General features: G+C 53.7%; 1 protein-coding gene across 1 annotated transcript in view; it reads right to left on the reverse strand.

The window, feature by feature from the left end:
* Window positions 1-19,829, reverse strand: part of LOC129519850 (uncharacterized) — a 123,652-nt gene extending 103,823 nt beyond the window's left edge. Inside the window, 11 exon segments of the mRNA XM_055340682.1 lie at window positions 1,490-1,634; window positions 3,093-3,245; window positions 3,351-3,536; window positions 6,076-6,241; window positions 8,496-8,599; window positions 14,266-14,411; window positions 16,797-16,977; window positions 17,656-17,790; window positions 17,896-18,061; window positions 19,648-19,718; window positions 19,776-19,829. Coding sequence (XP_055196657.1) covers window positions 1,490-1,634; window positions 3,093-3,245; window positions 3,351-3,536; window positions 6,076-6,241; window positions 8,496-8,599; window positions 14,266-14,411; window positions 16,797-16,977; window positions 17,656-17,790; window positions 17,896-18,061; window positions 19,648-19,718; window positions 19,776-19,829 — 1,507 coding nt within the window.
* Between the last annotated feature and the right edge of the window lie 4,823 nt (window positions 19,830-24,652).

Here is a 24,652-nt window from a genome sequence, read left to right on the forward strand (position 1 = left end):
CCCAACAGAAAGATTCTAGAGCAACTCACCAAGGAACAAAGTGGAGTCTGTCTTTCGTTCCTATTGGGCAACACACAGGCCTGTTATACCCAGGGCCTCCATCGAGGCTGAGCCCTTTGGCTGGTTCCCTAGTGATGGGGCTTGGCTCAGTGGCCTGTTTGATGCAAAACAGCCCCCTCTCCTCCTATCTCACACACATCTCACCCCATCCCTGAAACAGCCAAAAAACAGTTGCATCTTCAAGCAGTACCAGTTCTTTAGAAGGTAATTCAGCAGCATCACTTTGACATGTGTACACCTTTAAATTGGCTGTCTGTCCTCTGGGGAGATTATCCTATGGCTAGATTAGCACAAGGGTCCAAAGGCGGATATGCAGGGAAGTTCCATCTTGCCGGTTGTTTCTCATAGCAAAAACCCAGAAATGACTGAAATGCCCATCAGTGGGGACTGGTAAAATGGATTATGGTACAAGGTCCTAGTAGCATATCATGCAGCAGTACATAAGGGTCCACATGCTCTGATGTGGAAAGAGCCCCCAGAAACACCAAAGACAAAAGCAAGGAGCACAATAGCAAGTATAACATGATCCTGAGATGCTGTTGTTTAGGAGCTACATGGACAAGCTCGTCTATGCACTACAAGTTCGGTTGGGATATACAAGAGAACTATTCTCAGTGAATGCCCTCAGGAAATGGGACTTAAGGGCCAGGGGAAGAAGAAGGTGGGCTTTCATTTTCCATTTCTACTTTCCTGTCTGCTCTGAAACTTGCGTTTCTAAATGCAATGCGTATTCTAAACAGCCACGCATGCAACACTTAAGATGCTCTCAATATCTGTGTGTATTAACTCATTTTATGCTCCCTGTATGAGGGAGGTGGTATTATCATCTCCATTTCACAGATGTAGAAACAGAGGCTCAGAAAGGTTTAGTAACCTGTTCAAAGGCATGCATACTTCAACAAAGAAGTAGTTGAGCTGGGATTTGAACCCAGGCTGTCAGGCTCCAGACACTCAACTCACTGAGCATGGAAAAGATTTTTGAAAAATCAGTTGATCTTATTTTCTAAAGTTTTGCTTTTAAGTTCAGGAAAACTATGGCCAGAGGCCCCTGTTTAAATGAAACTCCTTGACCCCAGAAAGGATCTGAGATTCGCAGATACTATCCTTCCTCTGTCTCTGGTCTCCCAGGTACTAGGTCAGGAAGTGGCCAGAGCTACCAGGGAAGCCAGTGACATCCAGTCCTTTTTACAGATGAGGAAACAGAGGAGCAGAGAGGAGAAGCAATTGGTCTGAGGTCATCCAACTGACATACACATGAGGTGGGGGGCACAGAAGGCCACTTGTTCAGGTGGTATGGCAATAAAAGGAGAACAGGAACAGGTTAGGAGAGCATCTGGGAGACAGAGCAAGAGCATGCTCCCAAACCCCTGCACCCACCAGGAGGCTCCGGGCCAGCCCCACACCCCTTCCTCCAGCTGCCACTGCTCACCCTGGGTGGACTGCTCGCTTGCCTGGGTGCGCCGCACCTGGGCAAACACCTCTTCACCAGGGCATCTCATCAGGGCCAGGTAGGCATTGATGCGGATCTCAGCATCCTCCTCCGGATTTTGGTAGAGACGGGAAAGCACAGATCGCTGGCTTGGGCAGAGAGAAGGCCATCACCTGGAGCCCATCCACCTCCACCCGCCTCTACCCTGGAGCATGACATCCCCCAAGCTGCTCTGGCTCCAGCGGATGGCCCTGCTGCCTTGTCCCAGCTCTCACAAAATTCCACCCCAGGAGGCCTCTCCAACCCTCTCACCTGTAGGCAGGTTATGGGAGATGGTAGGGTCACCACTAAACCCCTCCTCCCCCAGCCCCAGCCCAGGGGCTCACCAATCTCCACAGGTAACAACAGGTAAATAGACGGGTATGGCTGCATTCCAACCCAACTTTATTTATAAAAACAGCTCGGTGCCTGACACACAGGAGGTATTCTCCAGAGGGCTTGGCTTGCCCTGGCCCCTTCCTAAACAAGCCACCTCCCTCCCCCTGTGACTTTCTCCCTCAGCACCTGCTGCTTTCCTTCATAGCACAGCCACCCACCCATCTACTCTTGCGGAGATATTTACTGAGCACCTACTATGTGCTGGCACTGTGCTAGGTGACAGGAGCAAAACAAGCCCAGCTCCTGTCCACCTGAAGCTCACCTTCTCGTGTCAGGAGACTGATAGCAAACAAGGTTAAGATGTGAAATATAGATCCCATTAGGTGATAAATACTAAAAGAGGAAAGGATTATGTGGAAAAGCCCAGGGGGACCCCAGAGTGAAAGTGATTTTTAAACAAAAACCTGCAGAAGGTAAAGAAGTGAAGCCTGGGGATGCCCAGGGGAAGCACATCCCAGGAAGAGAGAATAGCATGTTCAAAGGGCCTGTGGCAGAAGTGGGCCTGAAGTGTTTGAGGAACTAGAGGCAGCCTGGTGTGGCTGGAGAGCCGGGGTGGGGTGAGGGAAGTAGGAGATGGAGCCAAGAGGTGCTAAGTGGGCCCGTGGTCAGAGCACACGGGACTGCTCTGTCACTCTAAGGACTTTGGCTTTGACCTACAGTCATAGGGGAGCAACTAGTCCAGTGATCAGCAACCTTTTTGGCAAAGGGACACATGGTAAATTTTTCTGGCTTTGTGAGCCATGCACTCTCCTGCCACTGCTCAGTTCTGCAGTTGTAGCAAGACAGCAGCCACAGGCAACACATAAATGAGCGGGAGCAGCTGCATTCTAGCAAAGTGCTGTGTACAAAACAGCCAGCGAGGATGTGGCCTGTGGTCCAAAGCCTGCAAACCCCTGAACTAGAGCGTTTGCAGCACAGGACGGCTTCTATACGGTTTGCAACCATAGGTTTGTTTGTGCGTTTGGTCGCTAAGTAACTGCCTCCCACCAGAGACAGGCTCCGTGACATCAGAGACCTGACACCTATTCACACGAGGGCCCAGCGCATAGTAGGAGCTCAGTATACCTATGATGAATGAATGAACAAAGAAGTGAATTAGCAAACGGTGGTTCGAGAGCCACGGCCACCCAATCGTAACCCCAGCGAACGACAAGCAGGAGCTCACGTTTGCAGAGCAGGGGACCCTCCGGAAGGCCTGGATGGCCCCCAGGCGGACCTCGGGGGGGCAGCCCCTCTGAGACGCGCAGGTGCTCAGTGAGGGGCTGAGAGCTGTGGCCGCCAGGCCCGCGTTGCCAATCGCCTTCAGCACAAGCCGGAGCTGGAACGAGATGGCAAAAGGGCTTCAGGCCTGGGGAGGAGGGTGCTCCCCTGCATGGCTCGGGCCCCACCATGGGACTGCACCTGGGATGCCGCTCATCCTCACCTGGTCAGCGTCCGAGGGCTCCTGGAAGGTGCAGTTGGCACCCAAGGCCTGTCCCAGGGTCCTCACGAGGGAGCCGACACCAGGCAGCTGTCCACAGGGCCCGTCCAGGGAGGCACAGAGGTTGTGCACCAGGGCCGAGATACCAAGGAAGGCGGTGGGGCTGGCCCCCAAGGTGTGCAGGAGCGGCTGGGAACAGAAACCGGCCCCCACCTGAGCCACCCTTCAGAGGCTTTGCCATGTACAGATGGGCCCGTACCCTGGTGCACACAGATTCCTAAAAAATCCAGAGGCCTGGGCTGGGCCCCCCACCCTGAGAGTCTGTAGGAACTGGTGTGTGGTGGGATCTGTCCACTGGGCACGCTCGAAAGCACCCAGGTGGCCCTCTCTGTGTATCCAGGAGGGAGGACTGTGCCATTGGGCTGACACGTGCCAAGCGCAGGACACCTGATGATGTCTGAAGACAGTCTGGGCTGTCACAACGGAGAAACAGACCTGCTGGCATCCAGCAGGCCAAGAATAGGGACACTGCTGACGGCGCTCTAATAACACAGGACAGCCCCAGGTGTCAACAGCGCCGAGGATGAGAACCCCTGGGCTCACCAGTTTGGAGGAGCAAGGTGGGGGTGGTGAGGTCCTCTGAGCAGAACACGGCGGAGTGGCCAGAGGTGTTAGAGTTAAATGGTTAGCAACCACCCCCCCACCCACCCGGGGGGGAAGCAAAAGTCCTCACGGGTAACATTTGCCAAGTTCTGCGGTGCAAATGCTCCCACGCAGTGCTTGCCACTCGCTCGCTGCAGGAAGAGCCCCCGTGAGCGGGGCGTGGCTGTCATGTGGCAGGTGCACGTCCACCGTAAAATAAGCCCAAGGGCAGGGATGCGGCGCTGCAGCAGAATTAGGCAGTAGGTCTCCTTGGCTTTTAATGTTATTTCTCTACCTGCAGGCTTAGATAATCTTTCATAATAGCTGTGTTCTATGGCCAGCTCCAAAACTGCCTGAAAAGTCAACTCTCCTTACACCTGCCCCGCCTTCGGGCACATGCTGGGGTCCGCTGGGTCTGTCCCTGAGGAGCAGGAGACCCCGGCCCTCCTTTGGGGGCCAGACTGCGCTCCCCATCCGGCTCAGGTGGCAGCGGCAGCAGCAGCTGGGCCCAGGCTGAGTCAGACCAGGGGCCCATTCCAGGTGCTCGTGCTCAACAGGGCGCCGCCCCGATCCTCAGCCACTCCTACACCAGGGCGCAGGAGCCTTCTCCTCTCCCACTCCCCACCCCTTCCAGGCTGCAAAAAAGCAACCTGCATCCCCAGCACATGCCCGGCACATGCCTGGCACACGCCTGGCACACCCCCAGCACTCATGCATCCTTGTGGACTGGACAAGAGAATGAGCGAACCAGTCCAGACAGGTGCAAGCCCTGGTCTGGAGGGCAAGTGAGGCAGTTGAAGGAGATCCTGGCCTCTGTGAGCCAAGGGACCCCACTGGCTGTGCTCACCCCATCTCTCTGACATAGTCACAGCAGCAACACCAGCCTCATGCATGTCACTTGGCACACATCCCAACAACGCATGAATCCACAGAGTCTCCCTATGTGTTACCCCTACCACATAGATGGAGAAACTGAGGCACAGAAAATCAAGTGGTTGGCTGGAGGTCAAAGGGGCAGAGCTGGGATCGAATCTGGGAGTCTAGAACTGGAGTCTGCACACTTAGTCACCTCTCTTGTACAGAACAAACAAAGGGGGGGCAGGGAGGGAGGGCCGGTCTCCAGGAGACTGAGCCTGCCAGCCCTGACTCAGCCCTGAGGGTCCCGGAGAGGCTAGCATTGCAGGTAGCCAGAGTATCACCTGCCAGGCCATGAAGCGTGGGCAATGCCCCTGGCAACCCAGCCCAGGCCCCACTCTGGGTCAGTGCCTGCTGAGCCGAGCCAACCACACAGCCAACCCCAGAGTCAGGGGTCGGGGGTCAGGGGTGAGCGCTCCCTACCCTCTGCCTGCCCAGAGAGTGAGCCCCAGCCTGACCAGCACAAGAGACCCAAAGATCCTGCTGGCGAGGCAGGGGTCTCTGCTGCTCCTGGGGACCCTGACTGGCCCATCACCGGCATGCTCACCCCTGTTCCCTGCGATATCCTCTGAATCCCCACCCGCTGCCAGCCTGGCACAGCAGGGTGAGGAGCGACAAGTGACAGTGCCCCCAGAGCGAGTGAGGACACAGCCCGTGGAGGAGGAGGGAGCACCCACCTTTCCCCAGGCGAGCTGCCCAGCCTCTGTGGGCCTCAGTTTCCTGCAACACGGATGCCTCAAAGCCCCTCAGTCCCAGAGGCAGGGTCACGGTTACCCAGGACCGCCGGGTTGTTAGAAACCCTTGGCCCACCGTCACACACGGTTCTTGGCCTCAAGACTCGGTAGACGTATTTGTTTCCGATAACGGGAACAGCTCTCACTTACGAGGCTCAGACTCAGTGCCAGACCCCAGGAGAATCGGTTTACACACATCCTCCTGCATCTTACCACCAGCCCAGGAGGGAGGCACTGGTTCCCTTCCCGTCAATCAGATCAGAAAACGGGCCCAGAGAGGTTAGGTCACTTGCTCAGAATCACACTGCTGAGACTCGAACCCAAGACCTCTCTGTGCTGGTGCAAAGCCCCGATCAAAGCAGGTCACCCCCAGTGTGCAATCAGCAGCCAAGTGGGGAAGGGATGACAGGGGCCCAGGTGGGGAGCAGGGGGCTCACCAGCAGCATGTGGACCATGGCATCCGTGGGCTGCGGGATGAAGGCCAGTGACCAGAGCCAGGCTTCCGTCTGGTCCACCTCCACCTCCCCGGACACGATGAGGTCCTTCATGAGGCCCACACAGGGCTCGGTGCCACAGGAGGGCAGGGCGTCCACCAGCGGCTGCCTGAGGTGGAGGGACACCGAGGGACGTCACGGAGGCGGCCCGCGCGTCCTGAGCACCTTCCAGGCCTCACCTGGAGGCCGACTCAAGTCATCCCGGGGACGCCAGGAGGCTCCAGGCAGCACGACCGGGCACGTGTTCAACAACACACGCCTCGGAAGGGGCTGGGCCTGGGACCCGGGCAGCCTGGCTTTTAGGGTCCACGGGGACAACGGCAGCCCAGTCCAAACCCTGCCAGGTCCACCCGCTCAGGAAACCCGCAGCTTTGGGCAACAGGAGCCCTGTCCACTGTTCTGCTAAAACCTGCCACGGTCACGAAGGAGGGGCAAGGACCCTGGCACCGAACCAGAGCCACCCACTGGCAGGTTGCTGCTTGTGCCCTCAGCCCCAGGTCAACATCAGGCCTCTGCTTTTCTTTTCTTTTTCAAGATTCCAGAAAGGTTCAGAAGCTCAGAAGATGTTCTCAACCTTTATACAACAGTGGCTCTGAGTGGGGACAGAACCGAAGGGGAGGTGGGTTCCCGGGTCACAGCAGAAATGAGACACCATGAGCCAGCAGGGTGCACAGCTGTGGGTGCACGGGGCCACCCCCACCCTGGTGAGGGATACCCGTGACTGCAGATGGTCAGACCCCCACCCCGACCCACATACATACCCTCTGCCCATAAACAGTCTCTGGCCTCAGCTTGCTCATCTGGGGAATGGGAATGCCGATGAACAAGCCCCCCTCACCACCAACATGCCCGAGAGTCCTTGGGAACACAGAGGTCACTTCGTCTCAGCAGCATCCTACCCGTTCTTTCCACCCCTCACCCTCGCATCTCCTCTTTTCCCTATAGTTTTGGGCCCTGGGGACCACTGTCTGGCCAGAAGCAGAGGCGGCAGCAGGGGCAAGAGAACTCGAAGAGCATGTGTCTTCTCAGAAACTCCTGGGCTTGGGATGAGTCTCCCCACCTCCCTGACTCCCAACATCTATTTGGACAGGGGAGACACGGGCTTGTAGGAAAGCTTAGGGTAGCAGGCAGGGTATGTCCCCGGGAAACAGGCAGTTCCCCCTGAAGACTCCAGGCCCTTTTCTACAGGAGACATAATTAAACTGTGCCTAAGTCAAACATCACATATTTAAGCCCAGAGGTACTGGATGGAGAAGCAGAGACCACTGGGGTTCAAATCCCAACTCTGCTGCGTCACTTTGGGCCAGTTTCCTAACTGCTCTGTGCTTTGACTTCCTGCCACAAATGTAAAGTAGGAACATGATAAAGCCACCTACCCCACGGGGTCCTTGTGGGGGTTAAACGGGGGAATACAGGGGCACCAGGGTGGCTCAGTTGGTTAAGCATCCGACTCCTGATTTCAGCTCAGGTCCTGATCTCAGGGTTGTGAGATCGAGTCCCATGTCGGGCTCCGTGCTCAGCGTGGAACCTGCCTGAGGTTCTCGCCCTCTGCCCCTCGCCCTCCCCATGCACTGTCTGTCTGTCTGTCTCTCTCTAATAATCAGTCTTTAAAAAATAAAAGTAAAAGAGAGGGTTTCAGAAGATGACGAAGCATCTTAGCCATTAGGTTTTGCAGTCAGTCAATTAGACATTTGGTAATGCTGATTTTGCACGGCTTTTTTTTTTTTTTTCCTTTCGTATTTTGGAGCTGATAACCTTTTGGAGACCTTTTCAGGAGCCTTTGAGAAAGTCACGGGTCCGGATCTCAGGGGCCTGGAAGAGCGGCTAGATTTTGGGAAGGAACTGCAAGCTTCCCCTCTGCACAGCCCTGAGCTCATGGAGCTCCTTGGAGACACCCCCTACCCCCCCGCCCCCCCAGTGGACCCCGGGGTCTCTATATACACCCCCCCTTGCTGGCCTCACATCAGCAGGGTCCAGGTGGTGGGATCCCAGCCTGGCCGACACCCCCACCTATGGTTAGAGGGGTACCCAAGGCACATTGGAATGCTAATTCCAGCTCTCCGCAAGAGGGTCCCAGTCGGGGAGGGAACAATGCCTGTATTTATACTGCGGGGCCTTTCAGCTTTAGTCCCAAGAGGGCTCGGTCCGTGGGAACCTCCGAGCTCCCCGCTTAATCACCTTCTTGGCAGCCATCCCCAGACTGAAAGACAAGTCAATATCCCAGGGATGAGAGGAGATGCGATATCACCATCCACCCCCAGTGGGGACCTGGGACACTGTCAAGACCACCCAGCCCCACCAGGACCTCCAACCAGCTCCTGGTCCCCTCCCCACCTCCCACGTCCCCGCAGGAAGGTCCTTACCAGTTGTCCCGGCATTTAAAGGAAGATTGTCGCCACAGGGCCAACAGCTCATCTGGGGAGAGGCCCTGGAGCTCAGACACCAGTGTCAGGAACAGTTCTGCAGCCTGGGAGTCAGAGGGAGTCAGCATGAGAGACTAGGCAACCTGGCGGGGGGGGGCACGGGGGGACCTCAGGGTTATCTCAACCATTTCCCTGCCTTCAGACAGGACTGCAAACAGAATGCATTAGCATTTTCCACTTAAGGTAGCTCTTTTTTTTTTAAGTTTATCTATCTATCTATCTATCTATCTATCTATCTATCTATCTATCTATCACACAGAGGCAGAGACATAGGGCAGAGGGAGAAGCAGGCTCCCTGCAGGGAGCCCAATGTGGGACTCGATCCCAGGACCCCGGGATCATGCCCTGAGCCAAAGGCAGACGCTCAACCCCTGAGCCACCCAGGCGCCCCTCCACCTAAGGTATCCTAAGACCCGACGAAATGAGGCCATGTATCTGGACTTCTCTCCACGGAATCCCTGGCACACAGTCCACCCCCTTTTTAAATTCTTTATCAAGTATTCATTGAGCACCAACTACGTGCTGGGCTCTGTGCTCGGAGCCAGACAGGATACCTGCACTTGTGGGCTTTACGCTCTAGTAAAAGCTCAGTAAGTGTTCATGTGGCCACGACCTAGATATTACAGGGGTCTTAGCATATTTCATACAGTTAGTGAGGTGACCATCTTTTTTGTTATTTTTAATGCACAAATAGGTAAATGAGAGAAAAAAGAAAAAAGTAAATGTTCTTCAGAAGTATGAGCAGCGATGGCTAATAATGGGTGGTTTGCAGGCTCCGAACCTTGTCTGCAGGCCTGACCAGCACAGCCTCTGAGTGTCCAAATATGCACAAGGACATGAAGGACTGTATTCAAGAGCACGCACTCCTTAGGCTTCAGCAGATACTTGGTTTGGTCCAGGCTCCCTGCTGGCAGCCCCCACGCTGCCCCTAGGCTTGGGCCAAGGCCAGGACTGGGCCTTGCACCCACACCTGGCTGGCCAGGGGTCCTCTGGTGCTGGGAGCACCCTGCCTACCCTTGGGCTACCCTTGGCCTGCTGTTACTTCTTCACACAGGGCCCACAGGCCAGGCCCCTGTGTTTGGGGGCGGGGGTGGGGGTGACTGCCACTGTCATGACTGGCCCCAACTGCCATCAGTCATAAAGACTCTCTGTCACCCCAGCTTGGGGCAGCCATCCCGGGGCCCCTCCATTCCAGGATTGCTGCCTGCCTTCTGGATGGGCTCAGATCTGTTTCCCTCCATCTGGGGGCTACCTTTCCCCAGCAACACCCACAATTCTCTGGGCCTAGACACGCACACTTTTGAGCCCCCCAGCAAGTATGCACACTGCTGTGCCTGGCCGGGCATCTTCCCCCCTGGGGAAGGCCGGTGTCCACCCTGGAGAACTTTTCCTCCTCCGGGGAGGCCTCCAGCCCCAAGCATCGGGCATCGGGACTAGCTTTCCAGAGCCAGGCACAGCAGAATGGATCTCGGCAGGTCATCCCGGTTTCCCCTCCAGCAGGGAGAGAAGCGAGAAGCCTACCCGCTAATAACAAGAACACAGTAACAGCACCACCAGCACCAGCACCCACCACTTCGTACGGAGCCCCTACTGTATGCAGGCACCATCCTAGGCCGTGTGCCTGCATCATCCCATCTGACCATCGTGATGCACTACGGGGAGCAGCTATCACCAGCCCCACTTAACAGAGAAGATTCGAGACACTCTGAGCGCTTAAGTCTGGTGCCCATGGCCTCAGCACTCCTAAGTGGCAGAGTCAGGAGATGAACCCAGGCCACTTAGCTCCTAAACCCACACTCTTAACCAGTGTCCTCCGGGCCAGTGGGCTGGGGGAAGGATGGGGAGAATGACAAAACAAACAAAAACAAAAACAAAAATGCAAGAATAAGGAAAGCCTGCTGTAGCATTTTCTGGCTTCCTTGGTGCCGATTCTCACACCGCGGCCTCTCCGCTGCCCCTGCGCTGGCCCTGGACGCGGGCTTGGGAAGAGCAGCGTGACAGCGCCAGAGCATGTGCTATTTCCACATGTGGTGAGGTGACAGCAGGTGCAAAGGACCTGGAGGTCACGGGCAAGCAACGGCCTTGAGTACTCATTACTTTTATTTCTAACACGACTTCTTTTTTTTTTTTAAGATTTTATATATTTATTCATGATAGAAAGAGAGAGAGAGGCAGAGACACAGGCAGAGGGAGAAGCGGGCTCCATGCAGGGAGCCCGGCGCAGGACTCGAACCCAGGTCTCCAGGATCACACCCTAGGCCAAAGGTGGCGCTAAACCACTGAGCCACTGGGGCTGCCCTAACACGACTTATTTTTGACCCACCCGTGAATAATGACTGTTTAACAAGCAGCCCGCAGGATTCCTACCATCAGCCCTGATGCACCACGGTCTGTCTACACGGTCTCTCCAACACTTGGCTATACACAGTAGGCACTTAATAAAGGCCGGTGACTCGGGCTTCCGATGCTTAGGAGGCCGGATGGTAACCGCGAGCCGTGCCCTCCCCCTGGCATCCTCCCTGGAGGGGGGTGACCCCTACCCCATCCCAGACTGATGCTCCTGGCTACACGGCCCGCTGCCCCCCATGATGAAGCTCCGGGGCCTCTCCGCGGGAGGGTCAGGCTGGGGAATTTGCTCTCTATTGAACACGGAGTCCCTGGTTTTGTTTCCAGACTGAAAAACCAATCTTGTCTCCTGCCCAGCAACAATGGGGACGGGCAAGGGCATTCCAAGCTCAAGCCCTGGAGGTCGGTCCCCCGGGCAACCAGGCGGGTCCCCTCAGCCCTGGGAGGGACGGTGGCAAAGAACTGCTTGGTGTGCAATGAGGCATCCCTGAAAAAGGTCCTCAGCAACCACCCCCAGCCCGGGGGACCTTCCCAGTGGGAACAACTGACTTCCTTTCTCGAGCTGTAAATCCAGAACAGCCGCCCTGTGGCCTCTGCTGCCTGCGTGCCAGTCTCCAGGAGGGGATGCCTCGCCCTGAGCCCCCTCTGCCAGGGAAAATGCCCGGTCAGGGGGTCAGAGGGTGCTCTGGGGGCCAGAGGAGAGGAAGTGGGCCTGTCCTGTGGCTTCCCAGAGCACCACAAGGTTCAGCAGCACGACAGCTGGCACGTAGGCCACAAGGAGGCCCTTCTCAAAGGGGGTGACTGTGCTCCCAGGGGAGACACCAGGCAACACCTGGACACACTTTGGGTTGTCACCACCAGGGAAGGGGTGACGCTGGCATCTGGTGGGTAGAGGCCAGGGGTGCTGCTCAACAGCCTGCAAGGCACAGGATATCCCCCGCCATACAGGATGATCTGGTCCAAGCTGACAGTAGCACCCAGGTAAGAACCTGTGGGGCCAGGGTTGACAGCTGGCCTGGTGACTTAGCAGGTGGTGGCCTGGAGCACCACCTAGGGAGGCAGATGGCCCTTCTCTTTGGGCTGTTCTGACTCCCAGGAAACCCCCAGTGGGGGAGAGCCACTCATCAACAAGCTGGGAGCCTGCCTCCCAGCTCACAAAACAGTGAAAAGCCAGCTGCAGGTGTATCTCTGCTATATACCCAGAGGTACACAAACTATATCATGTGTGTGTGGGTGTTCAAGACACACCCAGTATACACACACACGTATACACATGTATTTCTTCAATACATTCTACTATATGCTTAATATGTAGCCAATAAATACAATCAATAGATAGTGTCTCTACGTACTCAAAATACTATAAAAATATGTATTTTCTCAGTGTCTGTCTGAATCTGACCCTGCCCGCCCCACCTCCCACTGCCACCCCAGACCATCCTCCCTCATGTCCCCCCGCGTTACTGCAGGAGCCCCCTGAGCTGGGCTCCCAGCATCCCACCTGCCCTCAGTCTGTTCTCCAGCCTTGGCCAGAGCACCAGTGTTAAAATGTCCATCAGATCGTGACCTCCGTCCTCTGTACAACACCCTCCAAGGCTCCCCACTACCCCAAGGAAAAATGATCTGTGTGCTCCTCCAAGGGGCTGACCTGGTCCCCCTCTGGCCCTCGGCACCAGGCCCCAGCCACACCGCCCCCCTTCCCACCCTGCTGCTCAGACTAACTCCCCCAGCAGCAGGTCCTGCCCTGGAGTGTCTGCGCTGTTGCCCTCCCTCCACCACCACCACATCCTGCCACTCCTTCACACCTCTCCTGAAGGTCACCTCCCCAGGGAGGCCTCCTGGACCATCCATCATTTAAAATTGCACCCCACTCCAGAGCTTCCTTGGCCCCCTACTTCTGTCCCTGCCCTACTTGTCCCTCCAGGGCCCAGGACACTGGTTTATAGGTGTTTGTGGGTCCTGACTCAAACACCCCAGGCACCCCTGAAGCTGAGCAAGACACAGGGGCCTAGGTCATCTCAGCCCAGCCCCCAGGGATGGAGGCAAATTAACCCCCACCTAATGCCTCTGGCCCACTCTAAGCTCCTGAACAAATGCTTCACCTCACAAAGGCACAGCACCCAGAGGGGCCCTTGATGCAAAGAATTCCAGCCTAAGGGCACTCCTGGATCTGAGGGCAATGGCTGGATGGGCACAGCCTCACAACATCCTCCTGCATCCTGACTTTACATGAGAAACACCAAGACCCCCAAAGCTGTGCCCTCAGATGCTTGTTCCCAGCCCACACCTGCCAGGTCAGAATACCAAGGCTTGGGGTCTGGGCATCTGTATATCCCAGAAGCCCCCACACCTAAATGATGCCAGGAAAGCTGAGCTTTGGGAAGCGAGGGGTGCCTGGAACACTTGGCACCGTGCCTACAACTGGAGATGGTGCCCAGCTCTGCACATCCCCTAAACAACCTATTTCTGTTCCCCAAATCCCGGGTCCTGTGTAAGCAGCCAGTGAGGCAGGTATTATCCAGAATAAACAAACAACTATAATGTGAACCCTCCTAGGCTGTTACGGGATCAGAGGCAAAACACCCCATTGTGCTCTTCTCAGCACACAGGCGCTGGGGCCTGAATCAGAAAACCCCCCACATCTCTCATGCCTTCCCAGAGAGGCCCTGGCTCACACGCTAAGTCAGGAGCAGCACCGAGACGGGGCAGAAATAGTGGCTGCACTGAACATCTCCAAAATCACTGGTGGTGGCCCCCAGAGCTGTGAAAGACAGGGCTGGTGGGACAAAGATCACTGTGTGCCTAGAATGTTCTGGAAATCACCCTGACCATGAGACCCTGCAGGAGCCGGTCCCACTGGTCCTCACTGTCCGGCTCCAGTGAGGCTGGGCAGGGTGCTCCCCAGACACATCTCCAGGGCTCAGACTCTGGACTCTGGTCCTTTCCAAGCTCTTCAGAGCTTTCCCCTAGATTCTAAAGCAACCACGCCAGGTCTCAACTCTAGTATCTTCTGCTTTAGACTCCCAGTTCCAAAGTGGTCACTAAGCCACCTGGCTACCATGTTCAGAAAGCTAGCCTGAGGGCTCAACAGGACTGTTTGTCTATAGACAGATGAAAGAAAGGCCTCATCTTTGCTCATACCCCACCTATACGGGGGTACAAGGCTTCACACACACCAGCTAGATCTCTTCCCCTTCTTTTGCAACCAGGCACAGCCTTGTAGAGCACAACCTGTGCAACTGTACATAGTAGCCCTGATCCTGAACATGTAGGAGGAGGACCATAAAGGATTTAGAAAAAAAAAAAAAAAGGTGTTCCAGGGATCCAGGCCAGATTCTAGCCCAGGGCTGGAGAAAGCGCTTACCTCAAAACTCGTGGTCTGAGCCAGGCACAGCTTCCTCACCAACGTGGCCGCTGTGACCACTGTAGCCTGAGACTGTGTTTCCTCCCATTCGTACAACAGGCTGCTTGGAGTCACATCTCCATCGACTGGATCTGATATGGGAAGCGCTGGATGGGGATGACCATATGGGGGAATGCCAGCGTGAGAAGATGTTCCCCTGAGGGCCAGCCTCAGCCCTACCAATGCTTCCTTCTGCATGCTCCTGACAAGGGGTGTGGCGGGGTGGAGACATGCACTAGGAAAATCATGGCAGTGTTGCTGCTACCAGCAAAAGATGGGAAACGACTTTTATACCCATCTGTGGGGGACAGTCAAATAGGCTAACTCCAAAGCCCTCTTGGGACTGATAGAGAAAACATGAAATCAAAGATTATTCAGAAATAAAAAGGTCGGACACCTCCTACAATGTGGACAAACACTGAAACATACTAAGTGAAAGAAGCTAGTCACAGGAGGTCACAAGCTATAGGATTCTCTCTACATGGTATGTCCAGATTGGGCAAATCCAGAGAGGCAGAGCAGTTGCCAGGGGCTGGGAGGACACGGGGATGATGGCAGATGGGCCGGAAATTTGCAGAGAGATGAAAATGTTGCAAAGTTGACTTCCATGGTAGGCGTACCACTCTGACTATACCAGAGGCCATCGAATTGTCCATTTTATTTTTTAAATTTATTTATTAATGAGAGATGCAGAGAGAGAGAGGCAGAGACACAGGCGGAGGGAGAAGCAGGCTCCATGCAGGGAGCCCAACGTGGGACTCTATCCTGGAACTCCAGGATCACGCCCTGGGCTGAAGGCAGGCGCCAAACCGCTGAGCCACCTGGGCTGCCCTGAATTGTTCACTTTAAATGGGTTAAATGTACAGCAGGCAAACTAACATTTTTTTTTAATTTAAAAATAAGAAACCAAAAACACTTAGGAGGCGCCTGGGAGGCTCAATCGGTTGAGCATCCAACTCTTGGTTTCAGCTCAGGTCACGATCTTAGGGTGATAAGATCGAGCCCCGTGTTGGGCTCTGCACTCAACATAGGGTCTGCTTGAAATTCTCTCTCCCCCTTTCTGTCTCCCCCTGCTCACTCACTCTCTTTCTTAAAGTAAATAAATAAATCTTTAAGAGTAGATAAATAAAACCAGGACACCTGGGTGGCTCAGTCAGGTAAGGGTCTGCCTTCAGCTCAGTCATGATCCTGGGGCCCTAGGATCGAGTCCCGCACTGGGCTCTCTGCTCAGCAGGGAGCCTGCTTCTCCCTTTCCCTGTGCCATTCCCCCTGTCATGCTTTCTGGTTCTAGCTCTCTGTCAGATAAATAAATAAAATCTTTAGATAACAAATAAATAAATAAAACCACTTATATCTTAGTGAAAGAAGAAAAAAAGATGAAAGGTTCATTCAATTCAGTGGGGAGCCAGAAAGTCTTGACACAACTAGCTAGATGCCCAGTCCCTGCTAGCATGGTGCCCAGAGCTCGGGAGGCAGGTCAGCCTGGGCCTTAGCCAGTGTTCCATGTACCAGAGAGGATGCTGGGAAGCCCCAGGGCTTCGGTCCTACCTGCCAGGTTCTCTCCCTCGGGTGGTACAGTGAGCCCGGGCTCAGAAACACAAGAGCCACCTGCCAGAGCTACAGAGCAGAGCTGGGGGTTCGAGTCTCGGTTCTGGCTCTCACTAGCTGTGTGACTTCAAGCCCTTTTACCCCTCAGAGGCACAGTTTCTGTATTTGAAAATGTGACTAATAACAGTACCTTCCTAATGGGCTCATAATAAAAACTGAATTACATAATCTACCTAAAACACTCGGCACAGCCCCTGGCCCACAGTAAATCCTTCCCAAGTGTCAGCAATAAGAATCATTTTTATTACCCAGAGAAATAGTTTTTCAATCATGAAAAATTATCTTTTTCCCTCAGATGCATGCCTTGCTTCTCTCTTTCCAGGCAAAATTAGAGGAGAGAGCCAAGCCCCAGGGAATGCTATGCGTCGGCAGAGACTTCCCAGCAAATCAGAAGACCTGAGTCAGCTTGCCCCCCAAAATGATCAGGTCCTCAGATGGAAGATAATATTCTCCCACAAGATCAGGGAACCAGAATATTTTTTTTCTAAGATTTTATTTATTTATTCATGAGAGACACAGAGAAAGGCAGAGACACAGGCAGAGGGAGAAGCAGGCTCCCCGCGGGGAGCTCAATGCTGAACTCGATCCCAGGACCCCGGAATCACACCCTGAGCCAAAGGCAGATGCTTAACCACTGAGCCGCCCAGGCGTCCCAAACCAGAAGATTCTATCTCCACTGAAGATGACCCAGGGAGAAGGTCAGACCAAGCCTGAGCCATCTGAGCCAGCAGAAACTTCTAGAAAAAGAGGCTGACTCTTCTGAAGATAGCCATTTTCAGAAACAGTTCAAGACAGACAGGGACAGAGCTTAGGCCTGCTTGAGCCCCTCTACCAAGGAAGTCTCGGGGCTCCTTTGAGGGGTCCCCACATCCACCCTCGGTCACCTGTGACGGCTGGATCCAGGGACATCTCACGCAGCAGGGTGAGCGAGGAAAGCGTCCGCATCTGCACAGCACTTGCCTTCTCAGAGAGGGGCCCCAGGGTGTGCAGCTCCGTGCAGGAGGCCTCCCTCAGCACGCCAGCCTGGAAACTCTGGAGGCAGGTCAGGCGGGAGGCCAGACCAGCCTGCTGGACCATGGAGGGTGGGGAGAGACAGGGGCTCAGGGGAGGCCCAGGCAGTGAAAGAACCCAGCTGATGGGGCCCTTGGGGGGCTGGAGGGAGCGAGCTGGGGTACCCTGGGGGCTTCAACACTGGACCTCAGCTTCCCCTCCAACCTGGGCTGTGGTACCAGCAGGGCAAGCAAAGACTGATGGGGGTGTGTGGGGGGGAGAGCACAAGGGAAGCAAGAAAGTCCCAGGAACAGGAACTCCAGGGCAAGTCAGAAAACCTGTGTTTGAAAATGAGAAACAGCAGCAGCAGCTGCATGGGATTCCAGACACCAAGACTTTGTATAGAACTAGTTCACCGCCCCAAGGATCACCTCTTATCCTTCCCTAGAAATGTGCTATTAACAAAACCCGTTCTCTGCAAGGGGCTGGGGGCGGGGGGGGGGGCAGGAAGAGGGGGGTTCCAGGCTATAGAGAGGAGCAGTGGGGAAAAGAAGAGGGAGAGGAGGAGGGAGATGGGAGGGGAGGAGGGAGATGGGAGGGGAGGGGAGGAGGGAGCAGAAGGCTTTGGAGGGAAGGAGAAAGAGGGGGAGGGGAGGGAAAGCAGGGGGCTGGCTGGGGGCTGACAGTGTAGACCCTCCAGGGGGGCGAGTTGAAGAGGTAGGAGGGGAAGGCAGGCTGGCCCAGGACACTTACCTCCTCCCCAGGCAGGGCCTGGGCAAGCAGGGAGGAGCGCACTCGGCGAAGGGAGCAGCGCGCCAGGTCCTTGGTCTTGCGCAGCTGGTCACCCTGTGGCCGATACGTGGTGGGACACCTGCCCAGGACATCCACCTGGGAGAGTGCGGGGACCCCGTCAGCCCCCTGTGGGCCCCCTGCTCCCACCCCCACACCCCCTTACCCCTCTACCTCCCTACCCCTGCAGGCTCCAGGCCTCACCTCCTCAAGGATCTGGGGGTCACTGGCTCCAGGGAGCCCCTGCAGGAGGCTCAGCACCCCACGCTTCACATTCAGCGCCCAGCGGGGCTCTGTGCGGCGGGGACACAGGTGGGCCACGCGCCCAGCCCGCAGGACAAAGGGCAGGGGGCTCTGGCTCAGGATGGCGCTGGGGACAGGTGGGGGCCAGTCAGATGGGGGCCCTCCCAGGAGCCAGGCCACCTGTTCCTAGCTGGGGCCGCGGAATCCCTGCTCCTCCTGCTATAGGTCAGTCCACGTAGGAACAACCCTTCCCCCCCCAGGGTACCCCCACATCTCCCACATAGCCTTGCTTCCCTCCAGCTGGGTTCCCCAATAACTTTTGAATCGACCATAAGGGCTGCCAATTCCTTGCTCAAAACTGCTCCCCACCCCGAGGACTTATTAACCCCTAGACCAAAGGTGCCTGGGTGTGCCCAACCTCAAAGAATAGATAACTGTGCTTCCAAGAGCTCTCTGAATTCTGAAGATTCTCATTTTCCCAGCCATCTGGGGAGGTACCTAGCATCGCCCCCACCCCACTATAGAGGAGGAAACTGAGGCTCAGGGCCAGAAAGTAATGTGTTTGGGGCGGCAGCTGGGATTCAAACCCAGGAAGTCTGGCTCCAGTGTCCTGGGTCTCAGAACCCCCCCCCCCACCAGCTCCCTGCAGGGAGTGACCTGAGATCCCATCGCTGTGCAGAGGAGGAAAAGAGGCCCAGAGAGGGGAAGCTCCTGGAGAGGATCATACAGCAAGTCAGGGAGGAGCTGGGACCAGAATTCAGCCCGATGCTTGTCTTGCCACCCCTCACCTGGCTGAAAGAAGCCTGTGTCCTGCATCTGCCAGGTGAGAGGATGGGAGGGCCAGGGGACAGGCAGCCAAGTCCCCACTGTCGTGTGTGGGGGTGGAATAGAGCTAAATTCCGGCAGCTAGCCAGCAAAGCAGAATTTGGAGGGACAGAAGTGGCTCTTCCTGTACCTCCCTGAAGGTCACTGCCCCCTCTCCAGCTCCACCTGAAATCTGGGGGCCTTCTGGATAGGTAGCCCCCCCCCCCCCCCCCCCCGTCAGGCCTGGCGCCAGAGCAATGCAAATGGTGCCCGCCCCTTCCAGAATAGCAAATGTCAGTGTGGCCTCAAGATGCTGACAAGCCCCAGCCCTCTGACTTAGCATTTCTGATGAGGAGCCCAGGGACAATAGGCCGCACTGCCCCCATGGAGGGGACCACCCGAAGCCTTTCAGCGGAATCCATCTGCCCCTTGGCCGCATCCCCCCCCCTCCCTGCACCCCAGCACAAAGGCTTTATTTTTTTAACAAATGAATTTGCAATAAAAAAGGAAGAGGAATCTGCAGAGATGGGCTTGTCTTCAGTCTGGCAGCTGGACTGAGCTTTGAGGCCACAGAGGCCACTGTCAGGGAGTCCTGGGAAACCAGCCGGAGAGAGATTCCAGGCTTGGCCAGGTCACAAAAGTGAGGCTTAGCATGGGAAGAGAAAGGCCATGGGTCTCCAAGAATCCAAGAAAAGCCCCATCTCAGCAGACACGGGGAGGAGAGAGGGGTGGGCTTGAATGAGTACCCAGTGTCTTCCAGAATGTACTCAAGGACAATGCCCAGAGGATGCTTGACAAACAAAATCTGGGCATGCTGGGGGTGACGGGCAGGGAAAGAGGAGGTGAGTTCGGTCCACCAGTAAGGGAAGGCCATCTGAGACTTCTCAGGAGCAAGGCCTCGTGTCTTACCTTAAATTATCCGATGCCTTCAGAGCTGCCACCTTGGGCCCCAGGACGGATGTCGCCTGGAAGTCTTGGAGCTGAAGCAGAAAGCCCCATGAGCCAGTGACCTCTCCTAGGACACCCCAGGATCTCACCAGCACCCCAATCCACGAAGCAGTTCTGGGGCCCAGCACAATATACAGCCCCATGCTGGGGGCTAGGCAGAGAGATCCCTCCCTTGAGCAGAAGGTTCTAGATCCTAGGTGGTGGATGCCAAATACCTTCAAAGGATAAATCATTGAAATCGCCAGGACCTATCACTCCCTGATAAATGTTCAGAAAGGTCCCACTAGTTTCTCATTTTGCCCCCAAGGCCGTGGAGGTTTGGGTCAGAGATTCATATGGCTACACAGTATAAATAAAATAGGTTAGGATTGTAAAGCAAACAAAAAAAAGACTTTGCCCACCATGAATAAAAAACTTGGATGTCCCAATAGCACTATGGGTATATATGTACATGTGTGTACGTGTACTTATTGCCAAAGACAACAGTCTTTCTAAAGATGAAAAAGAAAACCATCCCCAAAAATTGCCTCTTAAGAGATATCTCTTATCTTAAGAGATAACTAATATCACTTTAAAAAAACAAAAAGACTCTTTCTCTAGAGCAGTATTAGGTTTATAGCCATATTGAGAACAACATAGGGAGATTTCCCATATACCCCATATATACCCGTATCCTTCTCTATTACCAACATCCCCACCAGGGAGGCACATTTATTACAATCAATGAACCTGAAGACACATCATCATCACCCAAAGCCCAGAGTTAACACCAGGGTTCACTCTTGGCAGTGTCCCTTCTATGGGTTCAGACACATGGATAAGGACACGTGTCCACTATTATGGTATCATACAGAGCGGTTTCACTGCCCTAGGATTTCACTTCTCCAAAGTGACTAATCTTCACTCATCTGGCCTAAAACCCATTTCCAATCTCTCCTGAAAACCAGCTCTCCTCCCCCAACAGAGGGTCCGTCATCTCCCCAGTCACCCAGGCTTGGCACGTCGGGGTGAAGACCCACTTGGTACCTGGGGGTTGTCCTGAACAATGAATCCCTCAGCCACGGAACTGATACCACTTATTGTCTGACCACTTGATTGAATGCTACCCATTGTAACTGTACTCCATATGCTCACAATTTTACATGGAGACATGGAAGATATTTTTTGAAAACCTACTGAACTGTATATCTAAAAACGGGGCACCCGGGTGGCTCAGTCGGTTAAGTGTCTGCCTTCGGCTCAGGTCATGATCCCAGGGTCCTGGGATGGAGCCCCACATCAGGCTCCCCGCTCAGCGGGGAGTCTGCTGCTCCCCCTGCCCTCACCCTGCTCATTCTCTCTCTAATAAATAAATAAATAAAATCTTTTTTTAAAATGAGTTAAAAGGGTCACCTAGGTGGCTCAGCAGTTGAGCATCTGCCTTCGGCTCAGGGCATGATCCTGGGTCTGGGATCGAGTCCCACCTTGAGCTCCCTGCGTGGAGCCTGCTTCTCCCTCTGCCTGTGCCCCCCTCTCTCTCTTTCTCTCTGTCTTTCATGAAAAATAAATAAATCTCAAAGATTTTATTTATTTATTTTAGAGGGGAGGAGGGGCAGAGGGAGTGGGGTGGGGAGAGAGAGAGAAGCAGACTCCCTGCCGATTGGGGAGCCCAATGTGGGCCTCAACTCAAAACCCTGAGATAATGACATGAACCATCATCATCAAGAGTTGGATGCTTAACTGACTGAGCCACCCAGGCACCCTCTTTTTAACCATTTTTAAATTAAATTAAAAATTTTAAAAGATTTATTTATTCACGAGAGACACAGAGGCAGACACTTAACTGCTGAGCCACCCAGGCATCCCTAAAAAAACACATTTTTAAAAAATGAAGATCCAATACATACTAGGATGTGGATGAACCTTGAAAACATTATCCTAAGTGAAAGAACCCAGACACAGAGGTTTACATATTGATTGTGATAAGTGATTGATAAGTGATTCCACTTCTTGGGCATACCTCATGAGCCCTATCATTCCTATAGGCAGGAAGTAGACTAGAGATCCAGGGGGCTAGTGGGGAAGAGAAAGGGGGTGTTATCGTGTAATGGGTGTAGTGCTTCTGTTTGGGATGATGAAGAATCATCTGGAGTCGTGTAGCGGTGATGGTCACACACACCACTGTAAATGGCGTTTGTTGCCAATAATTACACCCTTAAAATGGTTAATAAAATAATATGGGCACATGGGTGGCTCAGTCAGTTAAGTGTCCAATTCTTGAATCTCAGCTCAGGTCTTGATCTCTGGATCGTGAGGTCAAGCCCCACACTGGGCTCCATGCTGGGTGTGGAGCCTACTTTAAAATTTTAATTAATTAATTAATTAACTAAATTTTGTGATATATATTTTAACACACACACACACACACACAAAGAATAAGAAGAAGCCAGACCCAAAAGGAAAAGAACATCCTGCATAATGCCATTAGAAAAAAAGTCCAAAGACAGACAAAACTAATCCATGGTGGTTAGAACTCAGGGAGGCCTTTGGAAAAGTGACCATGAAGGCAGCTGGGGGTAGGGGGTTATATTTTGTTTCTTGATCTGGTGGTGAGTACACACACATGTTCTGTTTGTGAAAATTCATTGTTCTGAAAACTTATTTTCACACTCTGTACACAAAAATCTATATAGCTGATTACCTCCTGAGTGGCTGTAAAATTTTCATTTTTACCAAAAATCTTTGATATAAGCTATTTTTTTTTCTATTCTTGACAACACTGTATGTTATCCTTTTTTAAATTGTTTTCTAAAGAGTGCAGGTAGGGGGAGGAGAAGAAGGAAACAGAGAATCTTAAGCGGCCTCCACAAGCAGCGTGGAGCCTGACACCAGGCTCGATCTCACAACCCTGAGATGACAACCTGAGCCAAAATCAAGAGTCAGATGTTCAACTGACCAAGCCACCCACAGTCCCATCAGTTTTTTTTTTAATACTAAAAACAAAACAAACAAATGAGTCAGCAGCAGCACACAATTTGCTTTGTGAAAACTGGTCCTGCAAGTAAAAAAAAAAAACAAAACCTAGCTTCGGCTGGTATTTTGATGGACATGAGTGGACAATAAAGACACCAATGAAGTGGCAGGTCTGAGTAGGACAGACATTTTGGATAGTTTAAGAATTCAGAGGCATCTCAGAGCCACCCCATGAAAACCCCATCCTGTGATCTACATGAAGACATTAAAAAAAAAAAAAAAAAAAGTTTTGAGAAACTCTCATCAGCAAGCACTCCAGGCAGTTCAAAAATGCTTCTCAAGCATGGAAGATTCCAGTGAAACTAAGAGGCATTTATGCAGAGTGGGAGGGTCTGTCCAGGAAACACATGAGAATCATTAGAAAGGAGACAGGAAAGAATGGGCAGGCACTTCCACTTGCAAGAACACGAGGGAGCTTTGGGAAAAATCTTGATAAATAGAAACCTAAGACCACCAAGTCTAGCCCATAATTCTGCCTCCGCTGAACCCAGAACCACCACCACCACTCTGCCTTACTATTTGCCTTTAACCTGAGCCATGGACCCAGGCACTGTAAGGAACAGTGTCCAGTATAAGGCCACCCAGGGCAGGCCTGGGGGTGCCAGGAACTCCAGGATCACACACTGAGCCGAAAGGCAGACACCCGACTGCTGAGCCACCCAGGCGTCCCTTCATTGGTGTCTTTATTGTCCACTCACGCCCATCAAATTAGCAGCAGCAGCTAGGGTTTTGTGTTTTTTGTTTTTTGTTTTTTGTTTTTTTCCTGCAGGACCAGTTTTCACAAAGCAAATTGTGTGCTGCTACTGACTCATTTGTTTGTTTTTAGCATTAAAAAAACAAACAAACAAACAAACAAACAAAAAAACAGACATTGGGTATGTCTCCAGTCTGTTCATTTGCCTACAAGGCTGTGACTTGGTTTGGCTCTGTTCACACTTGGGACCTACAGGTTCCCCAGCTTTGACATTCATTCCTACCAAGGACACAGCTTGTCCCCATCCCATGGTTCTACTTGCTCCAAGGAATACCCTCACTCTCTTTTTTTTAAACCATTGCTATTCCCCCACTGGGCACGTCCTATAACCAAAATGGCACCACATTCCCACATTATCCTCTGGAGTCCCGACTAGTTGATTTTGAGATTCCTCAGAAATCTCCTCTCCATTGGAAAGTCCGGGAGGGGAGGGCGGGTCTGTGGCTCCCCCTTGCCCCCCACCCCCACCCCAGTATCACTGTGACCTCTTGGTTGCCCAGAGACACTCACCCATAAGGCCATCTGGCACGGGCCAAGCACATCGACCATGACAAAGCCTTGGAGGCCAAGGCCACCCCTCTCCACTGGGTCCCCCTGCAGGCCAGTACTAGTGTTGGTGGAAAAGTGATAGGTGTATCTGGTGCCCACAGGGAGGTGGGGATCAGCTGACCCTGGAGAGCAGATAGAGGGCGCAGTGTCACCTTGATGACCCATCACCCTCTGGGACCCAACTCCACTGAGACTGTTTAGACATCCTCGTTGCCACCTCCCTCCCTCCATCTGGACCTCCCAGTGCAGGGGAAGGCCGGGGGGTGCTGCACACTCCTAAGAGGGTGAAAAAGAAAGTTGAAATAGTAAGAGCAAGCGCTTAGTAACCGTTAACCGTGTTCTCAGATGCTAAGACCCCCTCCTAAGGGGGTTACATGTCATCTTTGGCCTCTCCCTACTCAATGTGACACCCAGTCATGATCACCAAAACTATCTCTAGACATTGCAAAGATCCCTGAGGGGGCAATCGTCCTGATTCAGAACCACCGAGTTACACTTACGTGAACCCGTCCAGGCTCCTTCACCAACTCTGAAGTGGGTGCTCTTACTGTCCCCATTTCACAGAGGTAGGGACGGAGGCTCAGAGAGGTTACCTAACTCATCCAAGGTCACAGCTGGGATGCCAGCCTTGGAAGCTCGATTCCTCTCCCA

This window comes from Nyctereutes procyonoides, unplaced genomic scaffold, assembly GCF_905146905.1.
Source record: "Nyctereutes procyonoides isolate TBG_1078 unplaced genomic scaffold, NYPRO_anot_genome, whole genome shotgun sequence".
NCBI lineage: Eukaryota > Metazoa > Chordata > Mammalia > Carnivora > Canidae > Nyctereutes > Nyctereutes procyonoides.